The sequence below is a fragment of the Culicoides brevitarsis genome, chromosome 3 (genome assembly GCF_036172545.1).
Source record: "Culicoides brevitarsis isolate CSIRO-B50_1 chromosome 3, AGI_CSIRO_Cbre_v1, whole genome shotgun sequence".
Classification (NCBI taxonomy): Eukaryota; Metazoa; Arthropoda; class Insecta; order Diptera; family Ceratopogonidae; genus Culicoides; species Culicoides brevitarsis.
Genome location: NC_087087.1, coordinates 5,864,679 through 5,887,033, shown reverse-complemented (window position 1 = coordinate 5,887,033; position 22,355 = coordinate 5,864,679). Strand labels below are relative to the sequence as shown.

At 26.6% G+C, this 22,355-nt stretch overlaps 6 protein-coding genes across 6 annotated transcripts; 4 read left to right on the top strand and 2 right to left on the bottom strand.

The window, feature by feature from the left end:
- The first annotated feature begins 15 nt into the window (after positions 1-15).
- Positions 16-2,228, top strand: LOC134835073 (membrane-bound alkaline phosphatase-like). Its single transcript, XM_063849929.1, has 2 exons — positions 16-476; positions 1,245-2,228. The coding sequence occupies exons 1-2, from the start codon at positions 156-158 to the stop codon at positions 2,226-2,228; spliced, it is 1,305 nt and encodes a 434-aa protein (XP_063705999.1). The 5' UTR covers positions 16-155.
- A 1,283-nt stretch (positions 2,229-3,511) lies between these two features.
- On the top strand, positions 3,512-4,762 carry LOC134833787 (membrane-bound alkaline phosphatase-like). Its single transcript, XM_063848237.1, has one exon. The coding sequence runs from the start codon at positions 3,512-3,514 to the stop codon at positions 4,760-4,762; it is 1,251 nt and encodes a 416-aa protein (XP_063704307.1).
- A 1,685-nt stretch (positions 4,763-6,447) lies between these two features.
- LOC134834490 (membrane-bound alkaline phosphatase-like) lies at positions 6,448-8,159 on the top strand. The gene has a single exon (XM_063849190.1). The coding sequence runs from the start codon at positions 6,513-6,515 to the stop codon at positions 7,977-7,979; it is 1,467 nt and encodes a 488-aa protein (XP_063705260.1). The 5' UTR covers positions 6,448-6,512; the 3' UTR covers positions 7,980-8,159.
- A 797-nt stretch (positions 8,160-8,956) lies between these two features.
- Positions 8,957-10,513, bottom strand: LOC134833786 (membrane-bound alkaline phosphatase-like). Its single transcript, XM_063848236.1, has one exon. The coding sequence runs from the start codon at positions 10,511-10,513 to the stop codon at positions 8,957-8,959; it is 1,557 nt and encodes a 518-aa protein (XP_063704306.1).
- A 3,583-nt stretch (positions 10,514-14,096) lies between these two features.
- Positions 14,097-21,317, top strand: LOC134833783 (chitin deacetylase 1). The gene is made up of 8 exons (XM_063848230.1): positions 14,097-14,226; positions 17,313-17,385; positions 18,004-18,213; positions 18,269-18,355; positions 18,410-18,662; positions 18,723-18,814; positions 19,410-19,932; positions 21,036-21,317. The coding sequence occupies exons 1-8, from the start codon at positions 14,097-14,099 to the stop codon at positions 21,315-21,317; spliced, it is 1,650 nt and encodes a 549-aa protein (XP_063704300.1).
- LOC134834806 (uncharacterized) lies at positions 21,026-22,273 on the bottom strand. Its single transcript, XM_063849589.1, has 2 exons — positions 22,030-22,273; positions 21,026-21,972 (listed from the first exon to the last, which is right to left on the bottom strand). Exons 1-2 carry the CDS (start codon positions 22,184-22,186, stop codon positions 21,362-21,364), a joined length of 768 nt encoding a protein of 255 aa, XP_063705659.1. The 5' UTR covers positions 22,187-22,273; the 3' UTR covers positions 21,026-21,361.
- Between the last annotated feature and the right edge of the window lie 82 nt (positions 22,274-22,355).

The window sequence follows — 22,355 nt, the reverse complement described above, 5'->3', positions numbered from 1 at the left end:
AATCCTTCGTTTTACCCAAAATTTACGAAGCGGAGCAAAATTCTGAATTTTGGCAAATAATTGGAAAAAATGTTGTTCGAGAAAATCTAAATAAAATTCCAGAAAATAGAAAAATTGCCAAAAATATCATTCTTTTCCTCGGAGATGGGCTCAGCATGACAACGACAACAGCGACGAGGAGTTTTGAAAGTGATCCGAACCAAAGTTTGGCGTATGAAAAATTGCCTTTTACGGGAATGTCGAAGACTTACTGTGTCGATCGACAAGTTGCTGACTCGGCTTGTACTGCAACAGCTTATTTGTGCGGCGTGAAAGCGAATTATCAAACAATTGGTGTCAATGCGAAAGTTTTTTACAAGGAGTGTGATGCTCAGGTTGTGAAAAAGAACAGAACGCCATCAATTGCAGAATGGGCAATAAAAGCGGGAAAAGGAGCAGGAATTGTTACGAATATGAGAGTTACACATGCGTCGCCTGTAAGATTTTTTTAAAATTTTATTAATTATTTTTTTAATTTTTTTTTTTTATTTAAATTTTATTTTTTTTTTTAATATTTTTTGTTAATTTTTTTAACATTTCTAAATTAAAAAGAAAATTTTTAATTTTTTTTTAATTTTAAAAAAAAATATTTTCATTTATTTTTTATATTTAATTATTTTTTTATAATTATATTCTTTCAAATTTTTTAAAACTTATTTTCATTAAATTTTAGTTACTTTTAATTTAAACAAAATAATTTATTTATTTTAATTTTTAAAAATAATGTTTATTTATTTTTTTCACATTTTCTTTTGTTTTCCCAAAATTTTTAAATTATTTAATTAATAATAAAATTCTATTTTTTTTTTCAATTTGAATATATTTAAATTTATTTAATTTTTAATTAATTAATTTAATTTAATAAATTTAAAAATTTTGGAAAAAAAAAATAAATATTAAAAAAAAATAAAATAAATAAATTAATTTTTTAAAATAATTTAAATTAATTAAAATTATGTTAATATAATTTGAAAAAATTAAATTAAAAAAAATAATTTAATATAAAATTAAATGAAAATTAATACAAAAAAAAAAATTGAGAAAAAAAATAATGTAATTAAAATTTTAATGTTTTTTTAAATTTTTTTAATATTTTTAATTATAAATATTATTTAATTTTTTTTTCATAAAATTAGATTAAATTTAAACATTGATTTTTTTAATTAATTTTTTAATTTTAAACAATTTTTTTTTAATTATTTTAGGCAGGAGTTTATGCAAACACAGCAAATCGCAATTGGGAAAACGACGCCGAAGTCGAAAAAAGTGGCTGCGACGCTTCTTTAGTAGATGACATTGCCGAACAACTCGTTCGAAACGCTCCCGGCAACGCCCTTCGTGTCATTATGGGAGGCGGACGTCGAAATTTTCGCTCCAAAAATCACATTGACGAGGAAGGCGACGAAGGAAAACGCAACGATGACGTCGATTTGGTCTCCGAATGGCTCGAATCTAAAAAAAATCAAGGAAAATACGTCTGGAATCGAGAAGAACTCCTCAAAGTTGATACCAAAAATGTTTCTTACCTCTTGGGATTGTTCGAGTCGTCTCACATGTTCTACAATCTCGAAGTTTTGGAAGAAGGTCGTGACGAATTCGAACCAACGCTCGCAGAAATGGTCGAAAAAGCCATCGATGTGTTGACTTCCGAGCCAAATGGGTATTTTTTGTTCGTCGAAGGCGGTTTAATCGATCACGGACATCATTCAAATCGCGCGAAACAAAGTTTGGATGAAACGCGCGAATTTTCCAAAGCAATCGAACTGGCAATGAGCAAAATTGACCTTGACGAAACTTTGGTAGTTGTCACTTCGGATCATTCGCATTCTTTCAGTTACGGCGGATATCCCGAAAGAGACGCGAATATTCTCAGGACGACGGGCGAAGAAGCTGAAGACGGCATGGAATCAATGTTTTTGAGTTATGCGAACGGCAAAGGTTACAAAAAGCACGTAAAAGAGGAAGGAGGTCGAGTTGATCCAAAAACGTTGAAGAAACCGAGTGATTTTCGACATCCAGCGACGTTGCCAAAGGATTCGGAAACGCATGGCGGAGATGATGTCGGAGTTTATGCTGCTGGTCCATGGGCGCATTTGTTCACGGGAAATTTTGAAGAACACACAATTCCGCATATGATGGCGTTCGCTGCTTGTATTGGCGATGGAATTAAAGCTTGTGATGAAAAATAAAAAAAAAATTATAATTTTCTTAAAAAAGCTTAAAAAATTTTTTAAAAAATTATTAAAATAATTAAAATTAATTATATTTTAATTAAAATTAATAATAATAATTCTTAAAATTATTTTTCGAAAAATGTTAAATTTGTTAAAATTTTTTAAGAATCTAAAAGATTTTATTTTGAATTAACAAATATGCGATTTTCAAATTTTTAGATTTTATTTTTTTGAATTATTCATAAATTTATTATTATTTTCAACAAAATTCTTTAAAATTAATTAAAAAAAAATTTAATACTTCAAAAAATAATATTTTTATATACTAAAAATTTTTTGATTTTTCAAATAATTTTAAATATTTTTTATATTATTTTTTTTAAACATTTACAAATTTTAATACAAATATTTAAATATTATTAAATTAAAAAAATTTCTTCATTAATGGCTGTTTCATTAATGGTTAAGCTTAGACTGTTTAAAAAATTTTTCTTAAATTATAGGAAAAAAATAGAATAAGTGTAAAATTTGAGAATCGCTTTCCTGCTAATTCAAACATTTATGTCAAATTTGTTTTTTCTAAAAAACTAAATATTTATTTAATAAAAAATATTAATTTAAAATAAATTTTACAGTTTTATCAAAAAATCTTCGCAGTTAAAATTTTTACAAAAAACATTTTTTTTCTCGCATTTTTTAAAATATTTTAAATTACTTTAAAAAAAATAAAAAAAAAAAATTAAAAAAATTTAATAATTTAAAAAAATTAAATGAAATTTAAAAAAAAAATAAATTATTTAGTTTTTTAATTTTTTTGAAAAAAAATTCTTTAAGTCTAAATTACGATCTTTTAAAAAGAATTTTAATCAACAAGCGATAAAATTGAGTTCATTGCATTTTATGGAAAAGTTCACGTTACTTTGTCTGCATTTTTTATATCTTATCTTCTTAATTCTTTGTTTTTTTCAGAACTTTTGTGTCAAAAATTTTTCAGTTAATATTGAACTTTCATAATGTTTAAACCAAAAGGAAAATTTCTCCTATTTTTGCTATTTTTGAGCTTTTTAGCTTTTGTTTCATCGAGAAATCATCCCGAATTTATTGAAAAAATTAAAAATATTTTTCACAAATCTGAATCGGACTCAAAATATTGGAAAAACATCGGAAAAAAAGTCGTCAAAGAAAATTTAAAAAAATTCAAAAACCAAAAAGTAGCAAAAAATTTAATTTTATTCATCGGCGATGGTCTCGGAATTTCAACAACTACCGCAGCTCGTTCGTATCTCGGCGATCCAAAAATGTCGCTGGCTTACGAAACTTTACCTGCGGTTGGAATGGCGAAAACTTACTGCATTAACAGTCAAGTTGCTGATTCAGCTTGTACCTCGACGGCCTATTTATGCGGCATAAAAGCAAATTTTTACACAGTTGGCGTCAACGGGAAAGTTAAACTCGACGATTGTTCGTTCAATGAAACTAATAAAGCGCCATCTATTGCGAAATGGGCTTTGGATGCGGGAAAAGCGGCGGGTTTGGTAACAACGACAAGTGTCACGAATGCATCTCCGGCGGGGGTTTTCGGGCATGCTTCGAATCGTTTTTGGGAATTGGATTCGGGAGTTGTGAGCAGCGGATGCGATCCTGAAGTTACTGACGATTTGGCGGAACAAATTGTGAGAAGTGACGTTGGATCGCGACTCAAAGTAATTCTCGGAGCAGGAAGTTCACTTTTTAGAGGCAAAAATTCGGTTGGCGAAAATGGAGAAATGGGAGCTCGGGAAGATGGCGTCGATTTAATCGCAGAATGGAAAAATTCAACAAAGGGAAGTTACGTTTGGAACAAAGAAATGTTGATGAAAATCAATCCAAAGAAAACTTCGCGTCTTTTGGGACTTTTCCATTCTTACAGCATGCTTTACAATTTGGAAGTTTTGGAACAAGGACGACAACATCTCGATCCATCACTCGCTGAAATGACGGAAAAAGCAATTGACATGCTAAAAACTGAGAAAAAAGGTTTCTTTTTGTTCGTCGAAGGCGGCAGAATTGATCATGGAAATCACGAAAATCGAGCAAAAATTGCTCTTGATGAAACTGTTGAATTTTCCAAAGCAATCCAAGCAGCGATGGATAAAGTTAACATGAAAGAAACTTTAATTGTCGTCTCGGCGGATCATTCTCATGCCTTTAGTTACTCCGGATATCCCGAAAGAGACGCAGATATTCTCGGAATAAATGAAGATTTAGCTGAAGATGGACTCAGTTCAATGTTTTTGAGTTACGCCAATGGACAGGGATTTAAAAAGCATGTTGATCAGGAAAATGGAGGAAGAATTGATCCAAAACCGTTTCCGAGACCAATTTATTTTGAATATCCTTCGATGATTCCGACTCAGTATGAAACGCATGGCGGAGAAGATGTTGGTATTTATGCAGGAGGTCCTTGGGCTGAATTGTTCACGGGAGTCATGGAGCAACATACGATTCCGCATTTGATGGCTTATGCTGCTTGTATTGGCGATGGATTAAAAGCTTGTGATGAAAAATAAAATAAAAATAAAAAAATATTAAAATTGTTTTAAGAAATAATTAATTTAAATTAATTAATATTAATAATTCTTAAAGTTATTTTTCAAAAATTGTAAAATTATTTGTTTTTTATATATTTTTTTTAAAAATTATTTTTCAAAAATTGTAAAATTATTTGTTAAAATATGATAAAAATCTGAAAGATTTTATTTTGAATTAGCGAAAATGCGATTTTCAAATTTTTAGCTTTTATTCTTTTGAATTATTCATAAATTTATTATTATTTTCAACAAAATTCTTTAAAATTAATTTTAAAAAATTTTTTAATTCTTCAAAAAATAATATTTTTATATACAAAATATTTTTTGATTTTTCAAATAATTTTAAATATTTTTTAATTTTTTTTTTGAACATTTATAAATTTTAATACAAATATTAAAAAAAAAAATAAAAAAATTTCTTCATTAATGACAGTTAATATTAGAGTTTTGAAATAATTTTTCTTAAATTTTAAAGGAAAAAAAGAATAAATGTAAAATTTGAGAATCGCTTTCATTCTAATTCAAAAATTTATGTCAAATTTGTTTTTTTTTCTAAAAAATTAAATATTTATTTATTTAATAAAAAATATTAATTAAAAATAAATTTTATCAAAAAATCTTCATATTTCAAATTTTTAGAAAATTTTTTTTCTCGCATTTATAAAAATATTTTAAATTATTACTAAAAAAATTTGAAAAAAAAAATATTTAGTTTTTTAATTTTTTTTTACAAAATTCTTTAAGCCTAAATTACGATCTTTTAAAAAGAATTTTAATCAACAAGCGATAAAATTAAGTTCATTGCATTTTATGGAAAAGTTCATGAATTTTAACAGAAAATAACTCGTTCTTTGTCTGGATTTTTATATCTTATCTTCTTAATTCTTTGTTTTCTTCAGAACTTTTGTGTCAAAAAATTTTCAGTCAATATTGAACTTTAAAAATGTTTAAACCAAAAGGAAAAGTTCTCCTATTTTTGCTATTTTTAAGCTTTTTAGCTTTTGTTTCGTCAAGAAATCATCCAGAATTTATTGAAAAAATTAAAAATATTTTTCACAAATCCGAATTAGACTCAAAATATTGGAAAAACATCGGCAAAAAAGTCGTAAAAGAAAATTTTAAGCCGCGGACAAAATTAACTTTTTCTATATTATATGTATATTATATGCATATAATTCGTATATTATATGTATATAATTCGTATATTATTTGTATATAATTTGTATATTATTTGTATATTATATGCATATAATATGCATATAATTTACATAAAATTTATATATAAAATTTTTTTTTATATATAGGAATCAGAAGCTATATTAGTTCTGTTTGCCCCCCCAAAAATTTTCGGCTTGCTACGCCCCTGCTAAAAAAAAATCTTATTAAATTAATTTTTTGCCTTATCATTATTTAATAAAAAAATTAATAAAACGTGACTATATTGCAATCACCAAAATTACTTTAAACAAAAATTAATTGTTTGGGTGCAAAAGCAATCAAATTGCTCAAGATATCTGAAAAAAACAATAATCTTATCAATGCAATAAATTCATAAAATAAATAAATTTAATCCGAGCTTTCTTAAAGACTTTGTATCAGACACCCGATCAGTCAATATTCAGCTCGAAAAATGAAAAAAATAATTTTATTCGTATTATTTTTCATTAATTTCTTAAATTTTGGGTCTTCTTCTCCAAATTTTAATAAAAATGAAGATTTCGAAAAACGAATGCATCCAGAATTTAAATTCAAGTCATTTGAAAAATCTCACGAAGCTGAATTTCATTCGTCTTATTGGAAAAAAATCGGAGAAAATGTCGTCAACGAAAATATTTTAAAGTTTCAAAATAAAAATCCAGCGAAAAATGTAATTTTTTTCATCGGCGATGGTCTTGGAGTTCAAACAACATCCGCTACTCGTTCATATCTCGGCGATCCAAGCATGTCTCTGGCTTACGAAACGCTTCCCTACGTTGGAATGGCGAAAACTTATTGCATCGACAGACAAGTTGCTGACTCCGCTTGCACTGCAACCGCTTATTTGTGCGGAATTAAGGCGAATTATCGAACAATTGGCGTCAATGGAAAAGTTTCTGAAGGCGATTGTACGTTTTCAGAAGAAAATTCAACGCCATCTATCGCGAAATGGGCTTTGGATGCGGGAAAAGCAGCTGGTTTGGTGACAACAACGCGAGTAACTCACGCTTCGCCTTCGGGAGTTTTTGGTCACACGTCGAATAGAGAATGGGAAAATGACGCAGAAATTTTTGAGAGTGGATGCGATCCAAAAATCACGGAAGATTTGGCAGAACAAATTGTAAGAAACGACGTCGGATCGAAATTAAAAGTCATTTTGGGAGGCGGCAGAGAGAATTTTAGACCACAAATCTCGATTGACGAAGAAGGAAAGCCTGGAAAGCGTCTCGATGGCGTCGATTTGATCGAAGAATGGAAAAAATCCAAAAATTCTGAAGGAAAATTCGTTTGGAATCGCAAAGAGCTTTTGGAAATTGATCCTAAAAATGTTTCTTACCTCTTGGGATTGTTCGAAGCAAGTCACATGTTGTACAATCTCGAAGTTCAGGAGCAAGGTCGACAACATTTGGAGCCAACTTTAACAGAAATGGTCGAAAAAGCCATCGACGTGTTGATTTCCGAGCCAAATGGATACTTTTTGTTCGTCGAAGGAGGCAGAATTGATCAAGCGCATCACGAAAACTGGGTAAAACGCTCCTTGGATGAAACTCTTGAATTTTCAAAAGCAATCCAAAAAGCAATTGACAAAGTTGATATGGAAGAAACTTTAATCGTCGTCTCGGCGGATCATTCTCATGCCTTTAGTTACTCCGGATATCCCGAAAGAGATGCAGATATTTTTGGAACAACTTCTAAAAAAGCTGAAGATGGGTTGGAGTCACTTTTTTTGAGTTATGCCAACGGAAAAGGATATAAAACGCATGTCAAAGGAGAAGGAGGTCGAGTTGATCCAGAATTTCTTCCGAGACCAAGTGATTTTCGATATCCGGGAACTGTTCCTAAAGACTCTGAAACGCATGGCGGAGAAGATGTCGGAGTTTATGCAGGAGGACCTTGGGCTGAATTATTCACGGGAGTCATTGAACAACATTCGCTTCCGCATTTAATGGCTTATGCTGCTTGTATTGGCGATGGAATGAAAGCTTGTGATAAAAATTAAAATTTATAAAAGTTTTTTTTTATTATAATTTTTTAAATAATTTTATAAAAAATTAATTTTTACAAAATTAAAAAAAATAATTCATTTAAAAAATTAACGAAAAATAAATAAAAACAATTTGATTTACTTTCTTTAAAAAAAAACAAATATTTAAAAAAAAATCTAAAAATTATATTTAAAAAAAAATTAAATATAAAATTGTTTGCTAAAGTTTTAAAATAATTTTGTTGTTTGAATTAGCAAAAATGCAATTTTCAAATTTCAAGTTTTCATTTTTGAATTATTTTTATTTTTAACTTAAATTATACTAAAAGAATTCTTAAAAATTTCAAAACACAAAATTAATCAATATTAATTTAAATAAATAAAATTAAAATTTAATAAAATTAAATTAATTTAAATTATCAAATTAATTTAAAATTTCTTAAATTAATTTTAAAAAATTTAAATAATTATTTTTAATACAATTAAAACAATTCCTTCAGTAATAAATTAAAGTTAGGATTAGACTTTTAAAATATTTTTTTTTAAATTTTCAGAAAAGAATTTTTTTAATTTCACATTTGAAATTTGAGAATCGCTTTTTTGCTAATTCAAAATTTTTTGTCAAAGGGTTTTTTAAAATATTTTATTGGCTTAAAATGTATCAAATTTTAAAAAAATCTAGAGAAAAATTTAAAAAGAAAAATTAAACACCCAAATATAATTTTTAATTAAATTAAAAAAAAAAATAAAATATTATAAAAAATAAAATAAAATATTTTAAAAAATAATTTTAAAAATAAAAAAAATTAAAAAATAAAAACTAATAATTAAAAAAAAAATATTTCAACTTTTATTTCCGAAATTCTTTAATATTTTTTCATTCTTTAATTTTATTTATTTAAAAAAATTTTTTTTTTTTAATTTAATTTTTATTTAATGTTTTAAATTAATTATTTTTTTTTTAATTTTCTGAAAATTTTAAGAAAAAACTTTTATAAATTTTCCATCTTATCACAAGCTTTCTTTCCATCGCCAATACAGGCAGCATAAGCCATCAAATGCGGAATCGCATGTTGCTCAATAATTCCCGTGAACAATTCAGCCCAAGGTCCTCCTGCATAAACCCCGACATCTTCTCCGCCATGCGTTTCCGATGGAAGAGGAACAGTTGCCGGATATCTAAAAGTACTTGGTCTCGGAAGAGGCTTTGGATCAACTCGACCTCCTTCTTCCTTAACATGCGTGTAATATCCTTTTCCGTTGGCATAACCCAAAAACATCGAACTAAGTCCATCCTCAGCTAATTCAGAAGTTGTTCCAAGAATATCTGCGTCTCTTTCGGGATATCCGGAGTAACTAAAGGCATGAGAATGATCCGCCGAGACGACAATTAAAGTTTCTTTCATGTTAACTTTGTCCATTGCTGCTTGGATTGCTTTGGAAAATTCAACTGTTTCATCCAGGGAACGTTTTGCCAAAGTATCGTGATGGGCATGATCGATTCTGCCTCCTTCGACGAACAAAAAGTAACCTTTTTTCTCAGAACTTAAGACTTCGATGGCTTTTTCGACCAATTCTGCCAAAGTTGGTTCCAAATGTTCTCTGCCTTGCTCTTGAACTTCGAGATTGTACAACAAATGATTCGCTTCGAACAATCCCAAGACATGAGAAGTATTTTTAGGATTAATTTTAAGCAATTCTTCACGATTCCAGACGAATTTTCCCTTGCCTTTCTTGGATTTTTTCCATTCTTCGATCAAATCGACGCCATCGAGACGCTTTCCAGGCTTTCCTTCTTCGTCAATCGCGGTTTTTGGTCTAAAATTCTCTCTTCCGCCTCCCAAAATGACTTTTAATTTTGATCCGACGTCGTTTCTAATTATTTGTTCTGCCAAATCTTCCGTGATTTTTGGATCGCATCCGCTATCGAGCACCGCAGCGTCATGTTCAAAGTTTCTATCCGACGTGTGACCAAAAACTCCAGCAGGCGAAGCGTGAGTTACTCGCGTTGTTGTCACCAATCCAGCTGCTTTTCCCGCATCCAAAGCCCATTTCGCGATGGAAGGCGTTCGATTTTTCTTCGAAAACGTACAAACTCCATCGGGAACTTTTCCATTGACGCCAATTGTGTAAAGATTTCCTTTTACGCCGCATAAATAGGCTGTCGCAGTGCACGCCGAGTCAGCAACTTGTCCATCGATGCAATAAGTTTTCGCCATTCCAACTGACGGCAAAGTTTCGTAAGCGAGATTTTTATTCACGTCGCCGAGATACGAACGTGCGGCGGAAGTTGTTGAAATTCCGAGACCATCGCCGATGAATAAAATTAAATTTTTTGCGACTTTTTGGTTTTTGAATTTTTTGACATTTTCTTTGACGACTTTTTTGCCGATTTTTTCCCAATATTTTGAGTCCGATTCGGATTTGTGTAAAATATTTTCGATTTTGTCAAGGAATTCGGGATGGTTGTCGATGATTCTTGACGATGCAAAAGCTAAAAAGCTTAAAAATAGGAAAAGGAGGAGGATTTTTCCTTTTAGTTCAGCCATCTTAAAAGTTCATTAGTGACTGAAAAATTTTTTGGCAAAAAAGTTTTTTTTATGAAAACATAAAAATAATAAGATAAGATTAGAAACACGCTAAAGTCAAATGATTTTCTATCAAAAGTCGTGAACTTTATCTCAGATCGCAATGGAATTAGTTTTATTATTTGATTGCTTATCGATTGATTAAAATTTAAAAAAAAAATAATTTAGATTAAATTAATTTTAGAAAAAATTTTAATATTTTTTTTAATTGAAATTTAGAAGTTTTTTTGTTAAAAAAATAATTTAAATTTTAATTTAGTTATTTTAAATTTTTAATTTAATTTCTCTTTCTTATAATTTCAGACAAAAATAAAACTGAAATAAAAAAAGCATTAAAATAAATTTTTATAAAAAAAAATAATTTAAAAAAAATATTGAAAAATAAATTAAATAAAATTTAAAAAATTAATTAATTTAAATTAAATAAATTATGAAAAAATATTGTATAATAAAAAATAAAAAAATATAATTTTAAATTAATTTTTTAAATAATTTATTTTAAAATATTTTTTTAAAGACTTACTAAACTTAACTTAATATTTGCCTTTTTTTTATTACAGTTAATAAAATTTATAATTATTTCTTTATCATAACTTGATAAAAAAATAATAATTTTTAATAAAAAATTTACTGTTTAGGGGCAAAATTGCTCAAGATAATTTAAAAATAATAATAATAAAAAAATTATCTGATTTCGATAACTTATCATTGCAATAAATTGTATAGTTGAATATAATCTGAGTTTTCTTAAAGAATTTGTAGCGAAAACCCGATCAGTTTTTTTTTTAATTTTTTTTGATAATAAAAAAAATAAATAATCAAAAAAATAATTAAATAATTTAAATTTAAAAGAATATTTTAAAGAATTTAGAGAAGAATATTTTTTCTAAATTTTTAAATTAAAATTATTGATTTTAATTTTTTTAAATTAATTTTTAAGTTTTTTTTAAATAAATAATTTTTAAAATAATATTAAAAATATTTTCTTTTTAAATTAAGTTATATTTTTAAATATTTAAATTTAAATTTAATAATACAATATTTTGAATAATTAATATTTATTTGAAAAAAAAATGTAAAAAGCAAAGAAAAAAAATATTTTAAGAAGGAATTTTTTTCTCACTCAAATCACTTTTCTCAAAAATTTATTTTAAATAATTTTTATTTTTTTTTATTTTATTTAATTTACGACAAATTTATTAAACACTCTCAAAAATTTCTTGCGCACGTTTCTCATAATCTGCTTTAATTTGTTCAGAATTCTCAAATACCTCATCTGTTCCGTAAAATTTGTTCAAAATTTCTTTGCGATACTTTTTCAATAAACAATCAAACGGAAGATATGCTCGATCGCATGAATGCATTTTAACGGCAGCTTTTCCTTCCGCGGCGCATCTTTTAACTTCATCAAGAGGCAAATTATCAAAAGTTGCATGAAATTTCGCTGCATCGAGATTTTCATCGGCATCCAAAAATTGACCTTTTTTCAAGACGCAATTAATCATGCAATGGGAAGCATCAGTTGCAGGGTATTCCATAACATGCCAGTGAGCAACGTCTTGAGGAGAAATTTCAGAAAATTCCCATTTTAACTTCAGAACACATGCAGCGCCGTGTTTTTGGAGCGAAACGAGACCATTCTACGAGAAAAAAATGTTTAATTAATTTTTTTTAAATTTTCAGATAAAAATTCTTACCTCGTAATAATAACTTTTTCCCAAAATCCCTTGAAAAAGTACAAAAACGGCAAAAATTTGAAGAAACATGTCTCTTACTTTTAGATTTTGAAGTAAAATTGACTTAATAATGTCTCAAATCTCGCTTAATATACAATTTTATTTAAAAATTTTCATTTCCAGATCCAATATTTGTAAAAAAAATTATTTTACACTCACTCTAACTCATTTGCATTTGTGTAAAATCACATTTCGCATTAAAATCGCAACCAAAACAAATGTTTTGAGGGTAAAACCCTTCATTCGTATCACTCCGAATCCATAAGTTACTTTTATTATTGCATATTTCTTGTTGTTTTGGGTTGTCTATTAATTAAGAATTAATATTTGATGCATTTTTGACTTATGATATGGGTGTTTTGGCAACATTCGTATTGCGACCATATGTGAATTTCCGTGAATATATGGAGAGAAATGAATGGAAATCATAATAAATTGCTTTGTGTTGAGCGATTATGTGCCGACATCTGTTGGGAAGTAGTTGAAGTATAATTCGTGCTGCCTGTGTAACACATGAATGGGTGAAAAAAGGGTCAAATTTACCTCTTAAGAGGTTAATTTATCGTTTCAGCATTTTCTTCATTCCTTTTTCCAAATTTTGTTTTTTTTAGAATATTTTACATTAAAATTTGTCATATTTTCAACATAAAAAAATCTCTAAAATAGAAAAAAAAAATTTTTTAATTTTTTTATGAGTTTGAATTTTTCTTGGAGCTTCTTAAGATTTTCTGAAGAAAAAAATATGAAAAAAATATTTAAAAAAGTAAAAAAAAAAATTAAAATAAATTTCTTATAAAATATTTGAAAAAAAAAAATTAATATTTAAAAAAATTTTTTAAAAAAATCAAAATTATTACAAAAAAAAAAAAAATTTAAAAATTAAAATTAATTTAAAAAAAAAATTTAAATTTTTATAAAAAAAAAAATAAAAAAAATAAAATAAAAAAAAATAAAAAAAAATTAAAAAATTAATAAAAATTAAATTTTAATGAAACTAAAAATTATTAACAAAAAAAAATTAAATAAATAAAGTAAAATAAGAATAATTTTAGAAAATTTAATTTCAATTTAAAAAATAAAATTAAAAAAAAATTCAAAATAAATTTTAAAGAATTTAAAAATAAATATAAAAAATAAGAAATAAATTTTTTAAAAAATTTTAAATGATTATTAAATTAAATAATTATTAATTAAAAAAGAAATTAATTCATTTTAGAAAAAATAGAAAGTTTAAAAAATTTTCATAAAATTTCAAATTATCTTCAATCCAATTTTTCCTCACCTTTAACCCGCTCGACATCGAAAATCATACCACAACCTCTTGCTTCCATTCACATCGCGCGATCAAAACAAAAATTACGAAGATCCGCACAAAACAGACGATCATCAAAACAACGTCGTCTCGTCGCTCTCCTTCCACAAACTTCTTCTATATTGCATAAAAATGCACTTTTTATCATCTCTGTGCGCGCAAAGAAAGAGAAAAATCTTTCAAAACAACAAAATAATAATAGAGCAAGTTTACAATGAGTTTTTACCGCTATCTACGCGACGTACCGCAAAAAGCCTCAACTAAGTCTAAGTAAGCGCAAAAAAGAGAAGAAATGTGTATAAAATTAAGCGGAATAAGTTACAACAGTTTAGTCTCTTTCGTCTTTTGCGTGGATTAAGATGTGTCTGCAAAGAAAAAAAAATATTTAATTAAAAAAAATTATTAAAAATTGAGCATTGTGTAATATTTAAAACAATTAAAAAAAAAATTGTGAAATAAATTTTTAACAAAAAGTGATAAAAAACGCAAAATTATGATGACAAAGGTCGATAAAACCGTCAAAAATCGTGTAGTTATGTCAAAAAATCGTACAAATTTCAACATTTTACGTGCGGCGGCTACTTTCTTAGTTTTTACTTTCACTGCGATCTTCAGCAACCACCGATGTAAGTTGCAAGATTAGTTTATTTTATTATTATTGCGCGTCGTAATGTCTGATTGTGTGGTTCGCGTGCCATCGTCTGATGGTCAAAAACGATTAACTTGTAATTTTATGCAGAAAAACAGCAGCAAACTTCTTCATTTGAGTTTTTTTGACGCTGTGACAATGGAAACATTAGAAAAGATTGTCGATTCAATGGTAATGGGTTTCGTTTTTAAGCTTAAGTAAGCAAGTAACGGTTGACGATCGCTCTCTGGGTCAGTTAATTTCATAAATTCATAAACGTTTTTTAGTGCGAAATTTTTAAATAAAATTGTTTAACGTCGATTTGAAGATTTTTTTCTTAATTTTTACGTCACTATGGGTTGATTTTAAAATTTTTAAGAGCAAAAAATTTAATTTATTATAAATTTAAAAAAATAGGCTAAAAATTAAAAATTTTATGAAAAAATAAGTTTTACTTCCATTAATAATAAAAATAAATTATTAACGGGAAAATTTTTTAATTGACATTTTAATTTTTTTTTCATTTAAAAATTTGAGTCAAATTTAAAAAAAAACGGCTAAAGTAAAATTTCTTAATTTTTTTTATTTTTAAAAATTTTAAAACATAAAATGTCACTAAAATTAAAATTTTTACACAAAATTTATAATTTTTTTAATGTCTTTATTTTTTTGTTTTTTCAAAATTAATAATATTTAATTTTGTAAAATTTTTTATTTTAAAATAAAAAAATTTTTTGAATTTTTTAAAAATTTTAAAATAAAAAAAATTTATTTTTTACAATTTTTTTTTTTTAAAATTTAAGAAATTAAAAAAAAATCATTAATTTTGGGTAAAAATATCTAAATTGTTTTTAAAAAAAAAAAAAAAATGTTTAATTAGAACAAAAAAAATTATTTTTAGAAAATTTTATAATAAAAAATTATTTAAATTTAGAAAAAAATATTTCACGTTTTTTTAATGAAAAAAAAATTTTTTTAAATTAAAAAAAAAAAAAATTATTTTTTGAGTATTATTTTACTCAAAACTCAATAAATAATAATAAAGTTTCATTTTTGAGTAATTCAAAATTTATTTTCAATTATCAAATTGAAAAAAATTCAACAAAAAATATTTTGAAATAAATTAATATAAAATTATAAAAAAATTTATTTTAACTAAAAAATTGTTTCAAATCATAAAATATTTCAAAATTTGACAAATTTTAATTTTTTTTAATTTTAAATTTCTTATATTAAAAGTATTTAATAAAATTAGAAATTACCTAATTAAAATGAAATTAATTAAAAATTAAAATTATTAATATAAAATTCTACAAAAAAAAAAAAAAAAAAAATATGGCGTAAAATCTTCAACTTCAGCCCACTGTGCCTATTTAAAATTTTTAAACTTGACATTAAGCTTCATTTATCTGCAAATATTATCAGTTTTGAAAACTATAAAAAATTGCATTTAACACCCATTTTCATCTTTTAAGTACAATTTCTATTGCTTTTTACGTTAAATACGAAATGGAAAAATACAGATCAGATTTTAATCAATTTCACGGTTGTCGCCCTCAAACATTGTAGAATTTTTGTACTTTCACGTTATCTATTTTTCGCTCTAGATTCAAGCAAAATTTTTAGAAAGGCGATATTTATCACAAATTTAATTAAATTTCTTCCATTGTGTCGCCCTTTGAAGGGAATGCACCCACTTCTAAGTAACTGTTAAATTTTTTCTTCCGCGAAAAAAAAAACTCTTTGCTAAATAAATTATCTAATTTATGCACAAAGAGTTCTCTTTTCTTCTTTCTTGCTTATTTATGCCTCGAAACAATTGATTTGCAGCAACCTACAAAAAAATTGCAAATACCTTCGACGAACAATGCACAAGAGAAAAAAAAACGAAGAGTTCTTCTGGGTTAACCTCAGCGCGATATTTTATTGTATTTATCTATTTATCACACATACCGCCCAGTTATTTGCTCTCGCAACGCAACGCGATCAAATGCCGGGCAAATAATAATTTTATTATGTTATTTTTTCAAGTTCATGGCAGCGAAACGACGAGAAACAGAGAAAAAAAAACTTGTTCATCATCTTCAATTAAAGCAAAAGATGAAAAAAATGTTAAAATGCACACAAGAAAACTGTAATAGTAGCTAATAAGTACCTATAATGTAATGTTAATGTTTCTCGTCTATGAGATGCGATGAAGAAAAATTATGAGAAAGTTCATGTTTCGTAAGTTTAAATATTTGCGAGTCATGAAAATTTATTAAATTGAACAAAAAAAATTTAAAATGTGCATTGGGACAAAGCTAAGAATGTAAGTAAGGACAAAATCTTGAAATTTACATGAGGAGAAAAATCTTCGAATGTGCATTGTAACATAGTTAAACATGTGCATTGGGGCAAATTTAAGAATGTACCTTGGTTAAGACTTCAAAATTAAATTAAAGAATGCGGTTTGGGTCAAAAATAAAGAATATCCATTAAGAAATATCTCATAATATGCATTGGGGAAAAAATTCTGAAATATTTCAAGATTTTGTCCCAATGCACATTCTCAAATTTCATTCTCAATATTTCACATTGTTTAATTTGAGTTTCAAGTCTTAACAAATATACGTTCCTTATATTTGCCCCTATGTACATTTTAAAATTTCGACCCAGTTCACATTCTAAAATTTTGCCCCAATGTACAATCTTTTTTTTCAAATTAATTAATTTTCGTGTCTCGTGAATATTTTAACTATCGAGACATGAATTTTTTACAAAAAAGTACCGGCTTTTTCTCTGTGCTGCGGTTTTCTTGCTCTGTTCAGGTGTTAACTGTTTCAATATAATTTTTTTAACGTCGTGTTTTGTTGTTGTTGTGTGGTATTTAGTGCTTGGTTTGAATTAATCGGAATTGCTTTTGTGTGTAATTATTCCAGTGATTGGCTCGAGTCGGCCAATGGCACGATGAACTCGACAAAATAGTTGATTATGTCATTTTCTTTTTCTTGCATAATTTTAATTTGCCGGCTAATTTTAATTTTTTTTTCTATCACTCGAATGGAAATTTACCGTATTTTATGGTTTTTCTTGTCATTGCAGGCGATGCGAGTAATTTAGTGAAACGGAGTCTCAGAGATACGGTTCAATGTGTCGAGGATGGAAGATTTTATAGGTGAGTTTTTCTAAAGGAAAAGAAAAAAAATATTTTTAGAAGGTTTTTATGTGGTTTGTAAATTTTATGGTTGAAGGGATAAGGAAGTCAAGTTAAAATGTTTAGAAAAAAAAATTTGAAATAATAAAATATAATAAAAAATTTTTTTTTTTTAAGAATTAAATTTTTTTTAAAATAAATATATTTTATTTTTATTTTATTTACTTAAAAATTTAATTTTTCATTAAAAAAATTTTTAAAAAATGAATTTTTTTGAATTTTTTTTTAAAAAAAATTTTTTTTTATAAAATTTTCTTTTAAAATATTTTTTTTTCTTTATTTTTTAAAAAATTTTTAAAAATTTTTTATTTTATTTTAAATTATTTACTTTTTTTAGAAAAAATTTTTTTTTAATTTTATTTTTTGAAATTTTTTTTAAAAATTAAATTATTTTTAAAAAAAATTTTTAAAACTTTCTTTAAAATTTTTAAATTTTTTTAAAAAAAAATTTTTAATTTTAAAAATTTTTAAATTTTATTTTTTTTTATTTTTTAAAAATTTTTATTTAATTTTTGTATTTAAATTTTTAATTATATTAAATTAATTTTTAAATTAATTTTTTTAATTTAATTTTTGCAGAAATCCCGATCGCCCTCAAGACAAAGTTTGGACAAATAACGAATGCGCCAAATACTATTTGTGCCTCGACAGCGAAGTATTCGAGTTCAAATGCTCCGTTGGGCTCTTATTCGATGTCGCACGTCAAATTTGTGATTTTAAGCAAAATGTCGATAATTGTCACATTACCGCAGAAACGCAAGTTCCCAAACCTTTATTGGATTTAGCAAAGTAAGTCTCAAAATTTCTTCATTTTTTCCTAATTTTTTCATAAAATTTCTTTTAGTTGTCGCGACAAAGCTGAACTTGGCTGCGCTGATGGCACGTGTCTTCCCAACGAATATTTCTGTGATGGTTCTGTCGATTGTCCGGAGTAATTTTCTTCATTTTTCGATTTTTTCATAAATTTTCATAAATTTCTTTTTAGTGGCTCCGATGAAGGATGGTGCGATAGTGAACATGATCCAAATGCTGCTGATGCTTGCGATCCTGCAAATTGTGTGTTACCTGATTGTTTCTGTTCGAAAGATGGAACGCTCATTCCGGGACAATTACAGGCCTCGAATGTGCCCCAAATGATAATTATGACTTTTGATGCGTTAAATTTTGAAAATTGGGAGTTGTATACAGAGACGATTTTTACGGAAAAGAGGAAAAATCCCAATGGATGTCCTATAAGGGTGAGAATTTGAAGAAATTTAATTAAAAAATTATTTTTTAGGAGAATTTTTGCGTTTTAGGGAACATTTTTCATCTCTCATCAGTACACAAATTACCAACAAGTGCAGAAAATGTGGAATGATGGACATGAAATTGCCGTGAACTCTATTTCGTAAGTTTTAAAAAATTAAAATTTACAAATTTATTTCGTAATTTTATGTAAAAATTTATTTTTTGAAATTATTTTTTTTCTTTATTAATTTAAAATAATTTTTAAATTTAATTTAAAAAATAAAATTTAATTTAAATTATTTAAAAAAATTTTTTCAACAAGAAAATTTTATTATATTTCAAAAAATAAATTTTTAAATTATTTAAATGAATAATTTTTAAGATTTTAAATTTTTTTTTTTTAAATAAAATAAGTTAAATTTTTAAAAATTAATTCAAAATTTTTAAATAAATAAATTTATTCAAATTAAAATTAATTAAATAAAATTATTTAAATTAAATTAAATGATTAATTAGTATCAATAAAAAATAAATTTTAAATAAAAATTAATTAAAAATTAAATTAAATTAAAAAAAAATATTTAAATATAAAATAATTTAATTAAATTATTTAAAATAATTATTAATTATTAAAACTTAATTAAAATTAATTAAGAGCTTTAAAGAAAAAAATGATTTTTTTTAAATTTTTATTTAATTTTTTAATAAATATTTTTAATTTTCTAATTTTTTTTTATATAAAATTTCATTTTCAGACATCGCGAACCCGAACAATGGTGGAGTAAAAACGCAACAATCGAAGATTGGTTCGACGAAATGGTTGGTCAAGCAAACATCATCAACAAATTCGCGAGTGTTCGCATGGAAGACTTACGTGGCGTTCGTGTTCCTTTCCTCCGTGTCGGATGGAATCGTCAATTTTTGATGATGAAAGAGTTTGGTTTTGTCTACGACGCAAGTATGGTTGCTCCTTTTTCGAATCCTCCGCTCTGGCCTTACACGCTGGACTACAAGATGCCTCATACGTGCACGGGAGTTCAGCAAAATTGCCCGTCGCGCAGTTATCCGGGCATTTGGGAGATGGTTCTGAATCAATTGGAAGCCGGAGAGTACACTTGCGGCATGGTTGACAGTTGCCCGCCGCATTTATCGGGCGAAGATATTTATCGGATGTTGACGCACAACTTCGAGAGGCATTATAGCACGAATCGCGCGCCATTGGGATTGCATTTTAGGGCCACGTGGTTTAATAAGAAGGAGTATATTGAGGCTTTTAGTGTGAGTATTGAAGGATTTTAAAGAAAAATTGATGGATTTGGATAAAAATTGTCATTTGGGTGACAAGAAGTTCAATTTTTGAAAGATTTTAAGTAAATTTTTGCTTTAGAATCAACAAAATTTTTCTTCTAGATGTCAAAATTTTCAATTTTGAATAAAAATTTTTATAATTTCGAGCGAAATATTTTTTTAGATTTTAATTTGAGCTCAAATTTGTCAATTTTTTATCAAATTTAATTAAAATTTTAAGAAATTAAATTTTTTTTCTGAAAAAATTATTAAAATTTTATCGAAAAAGAGTCTTCAGATGCCTAAAAAAATGAGTCAAATTTAGAAAATTTCTTGAAAAAAGTATTAAAATTTTCAAAGTTTATTTAAAATTTTAGAAATTTTTTTTTTAAATTTAAGAAAATTTAAAAAAAATTCAAAATTCATAGAAACTTAAAAAAAATTTTTATAAAAATTAAATAAAAAAAAAATAAAAATAAATAAATTAAATTTAAATTAAATTAAAAATTAAAGTGAAAATTAAAAAAAAAATAATTTAGACAAAATTTTTAAATAATTTTTTTTAATTTTTTTTTTTAAATTTATAAAAATTTTCGAAATTTAGTGCCTTTCATTAACCAATTTTGACAAAATTTAATAGAAATTAATTCTATAATGCCTGAAATTCTCAATTTTCATTAAAATTTTATTATTTTTTGTTTTAAAATCTTTAAATTTTGTCAAAATTGATTTATTTTTCACATAAAAATTCAATTCTGTTAAATTTTTTTTTCCAAATTTCATAATTTATTGTAAAAGTTTGTTCGAAATTTGTAAAATTTAAGCGTTTGACTTAATTTGTTTTTCAATCAATCTAAAATGAGTCTTTTTTACGAGATTTCGTTAATTTCTTGTCTCAAATTTATCAATTTTTAATATCTTTTTTAAATTTCACAATTTTGTGTCTCAAAACGATTCAAAATTGCTAAATTTGTCTTTTTTGACACAAAAAAAATATTTTCAAACAAAATTTGGATTAAATTTCACAAAAAAAAAAATTCTAAAAAATTATTTTTTCTTCTAAAATTTTATTAAAAATTTTATTTTTTTTTCAGAAATTCCTCGACGACATGTCAAAGAAGAACGACGTTTACTTCGTCACCGAGTACCAAGCGATCCAATGGATGCGAAACCCGACGCCAATCAGCGGCTTGAACCAATTCTCCGAATGGGACTGCAAAAATCGCCAACTCGAACCGAACGAAATCGCCTGCAATCTCCCGAAAACCTGCAAATTACAAAGTCGCATTCTCCGTTCCGAGCGATATTTGGTCTCTTGCTTATCTGAATGCCCCGCTCAGTATCCATGGGTTCGAAATGAGTTCGGTCTCGATTGAAAAATTCAATAATTTATTATTTTTTACTTAAAATTAATTTTTTTTTAGAAAAATAAATCTAAAATACTCCTTTTAATTGCTTTCTTTTTAGCTTCGTCGGTGATTTTCATGAGTTGCGAGGCAATTAATTCGCCAAAAATGACATCTTCGTTCCGAACTTCCGCATTTTGAGGTGTATTTGGCACGACTTTTGGCTCAGACAGTGAAATATTCTCCAAAATTATCGGTTTCGTGGTTGTAGAAATCTCCATTTCATCGGGAACGTCAAGAAAAATACCTTCGTTGGTACTTTCAGGCAGAATTTCTTCCTCGGGGAGCTCTTCAACGATCGTTAAAACGCTCTGAGACTCACTTTCGCCAAAGAAATCGCTCAGTAAGTGACTCATGTCGCCTTCTTCTTCATCATGGTGTCGCAAATCTTCTTCTGTTATCACAAATTCGTACTCGGGCTCCTGGTTTTCTGAAGAATTTTCATTAAAATCCGGATTTTCTGTCCTAATTTGCGTTTGAATCTTCATTTTTACGTGATTTTTGAGGAAATTCATCTCGTCATTGTATTTATAAGAGAACGGAGTGTCACTTTTGAGCATTTTACTGCGTAAACCTTTCACATATCGCTCTCGTTGGGTGATCCAGCGACGTTTAACGAACTCAGCTACAAGAAAAAATCAAAAATTTTTAAAATTCTTATTGAAAAATTAAATTTTCTTACGTTTTTGTCCTATTTTTGCCGCTAATTCCTTGAAAATGTCATTTCTTTTGTCTCTGTCGTGGTAATCTTTGTGACTGGAGTCCCAAATCATCGGGTTTTGTTTGATAAATCGAATAATGAACAAATCTCCATCCCGGTTTTGATTACTTTCAGTCATTTTTCGAGCCGTTACACGAAATTTGAGCCTAAAAATTAGCCAGGGACGATTTTTTTATGAATTTTTTAGAGAAAATCCGCAATTTGACTCACTCTACCGGTAAAAAAATCCGTCACGAACCTCTTTGGATGTCGTTCAAGTCACTTTCCTCTCGCTCCCCTGCCCGAAA

Bases quoted from the DNA above. Each gene is read 5' to 3' on its own strand.
- LOC134835073 (XM_063849929.1), top strand. From the start codon at position 156: ATGACAACGACAACAGCGACGAGGAGTTTTGAAAGTGATCCGAACCAA. The intron at 477-1,244 runs GTAAGATTTTTT...TAATTATTTTAG, and splicing joins GAGTTACACATGCGTCGCCT to GCAGGAGTTTATGCAAACAC.
- LOC134833787 (XM_063848237.1), top strand. From the start codon at position 3,512: ATGTCGCTGGCTTACGAAACTTTACCTGCGGTTGGAATGGCGAAAACT.
- LOC134834490 (XM_063849190.1), top strand. From the start codon at position 6,513: ATGCATCCAGAATTTAAATTCAAGTCATTTGAAAAATCTCACGAAGCT.
- LOC134833786 (XM_063848236.1), bottom strand. From the start codon at position 10,513: ATGGCTGAACTAAAAGGAAAAATCCTCCTCCTTTTCCTATTTTTAAGC.
- LOC134833783 (XM_063848230.1), top strand. From the start codon at position 14,097: ATGACAAAGGTCGATAAAACCGTCAAAAATCGTGTAGTTATGTCAAAA. The intron at 14,227-17,312 runs GTAAGTTGCAAG...TTGTCATTGCAG, and splicing joins GATCTTCAGCAACCACCGAT to GCGATGCGAGTAATTTAGTG. The intron at 17,386-18,003 runs GTGAGTTTTTCT...TAATTTTTGCAG, and splicing joins GAGGATGGAAGATTTTATAG to AAATCCCGATCGCCCTCAAG.
- LOC134834806 (XM_063849589.1), bottom strand. From the start codon at position 22,186: ATGACTGAAAGTAATCAAAACCGGGATGGAGATTTGTTCATTATTCGA. The intron at 21,973-22,029 runs GTAAGAAAATTT...TTTTTCTTGTAG, and splicing joins GGCAAAAATAGGACAAAAAC to CTGAGTTCGTTAAACGTCGC.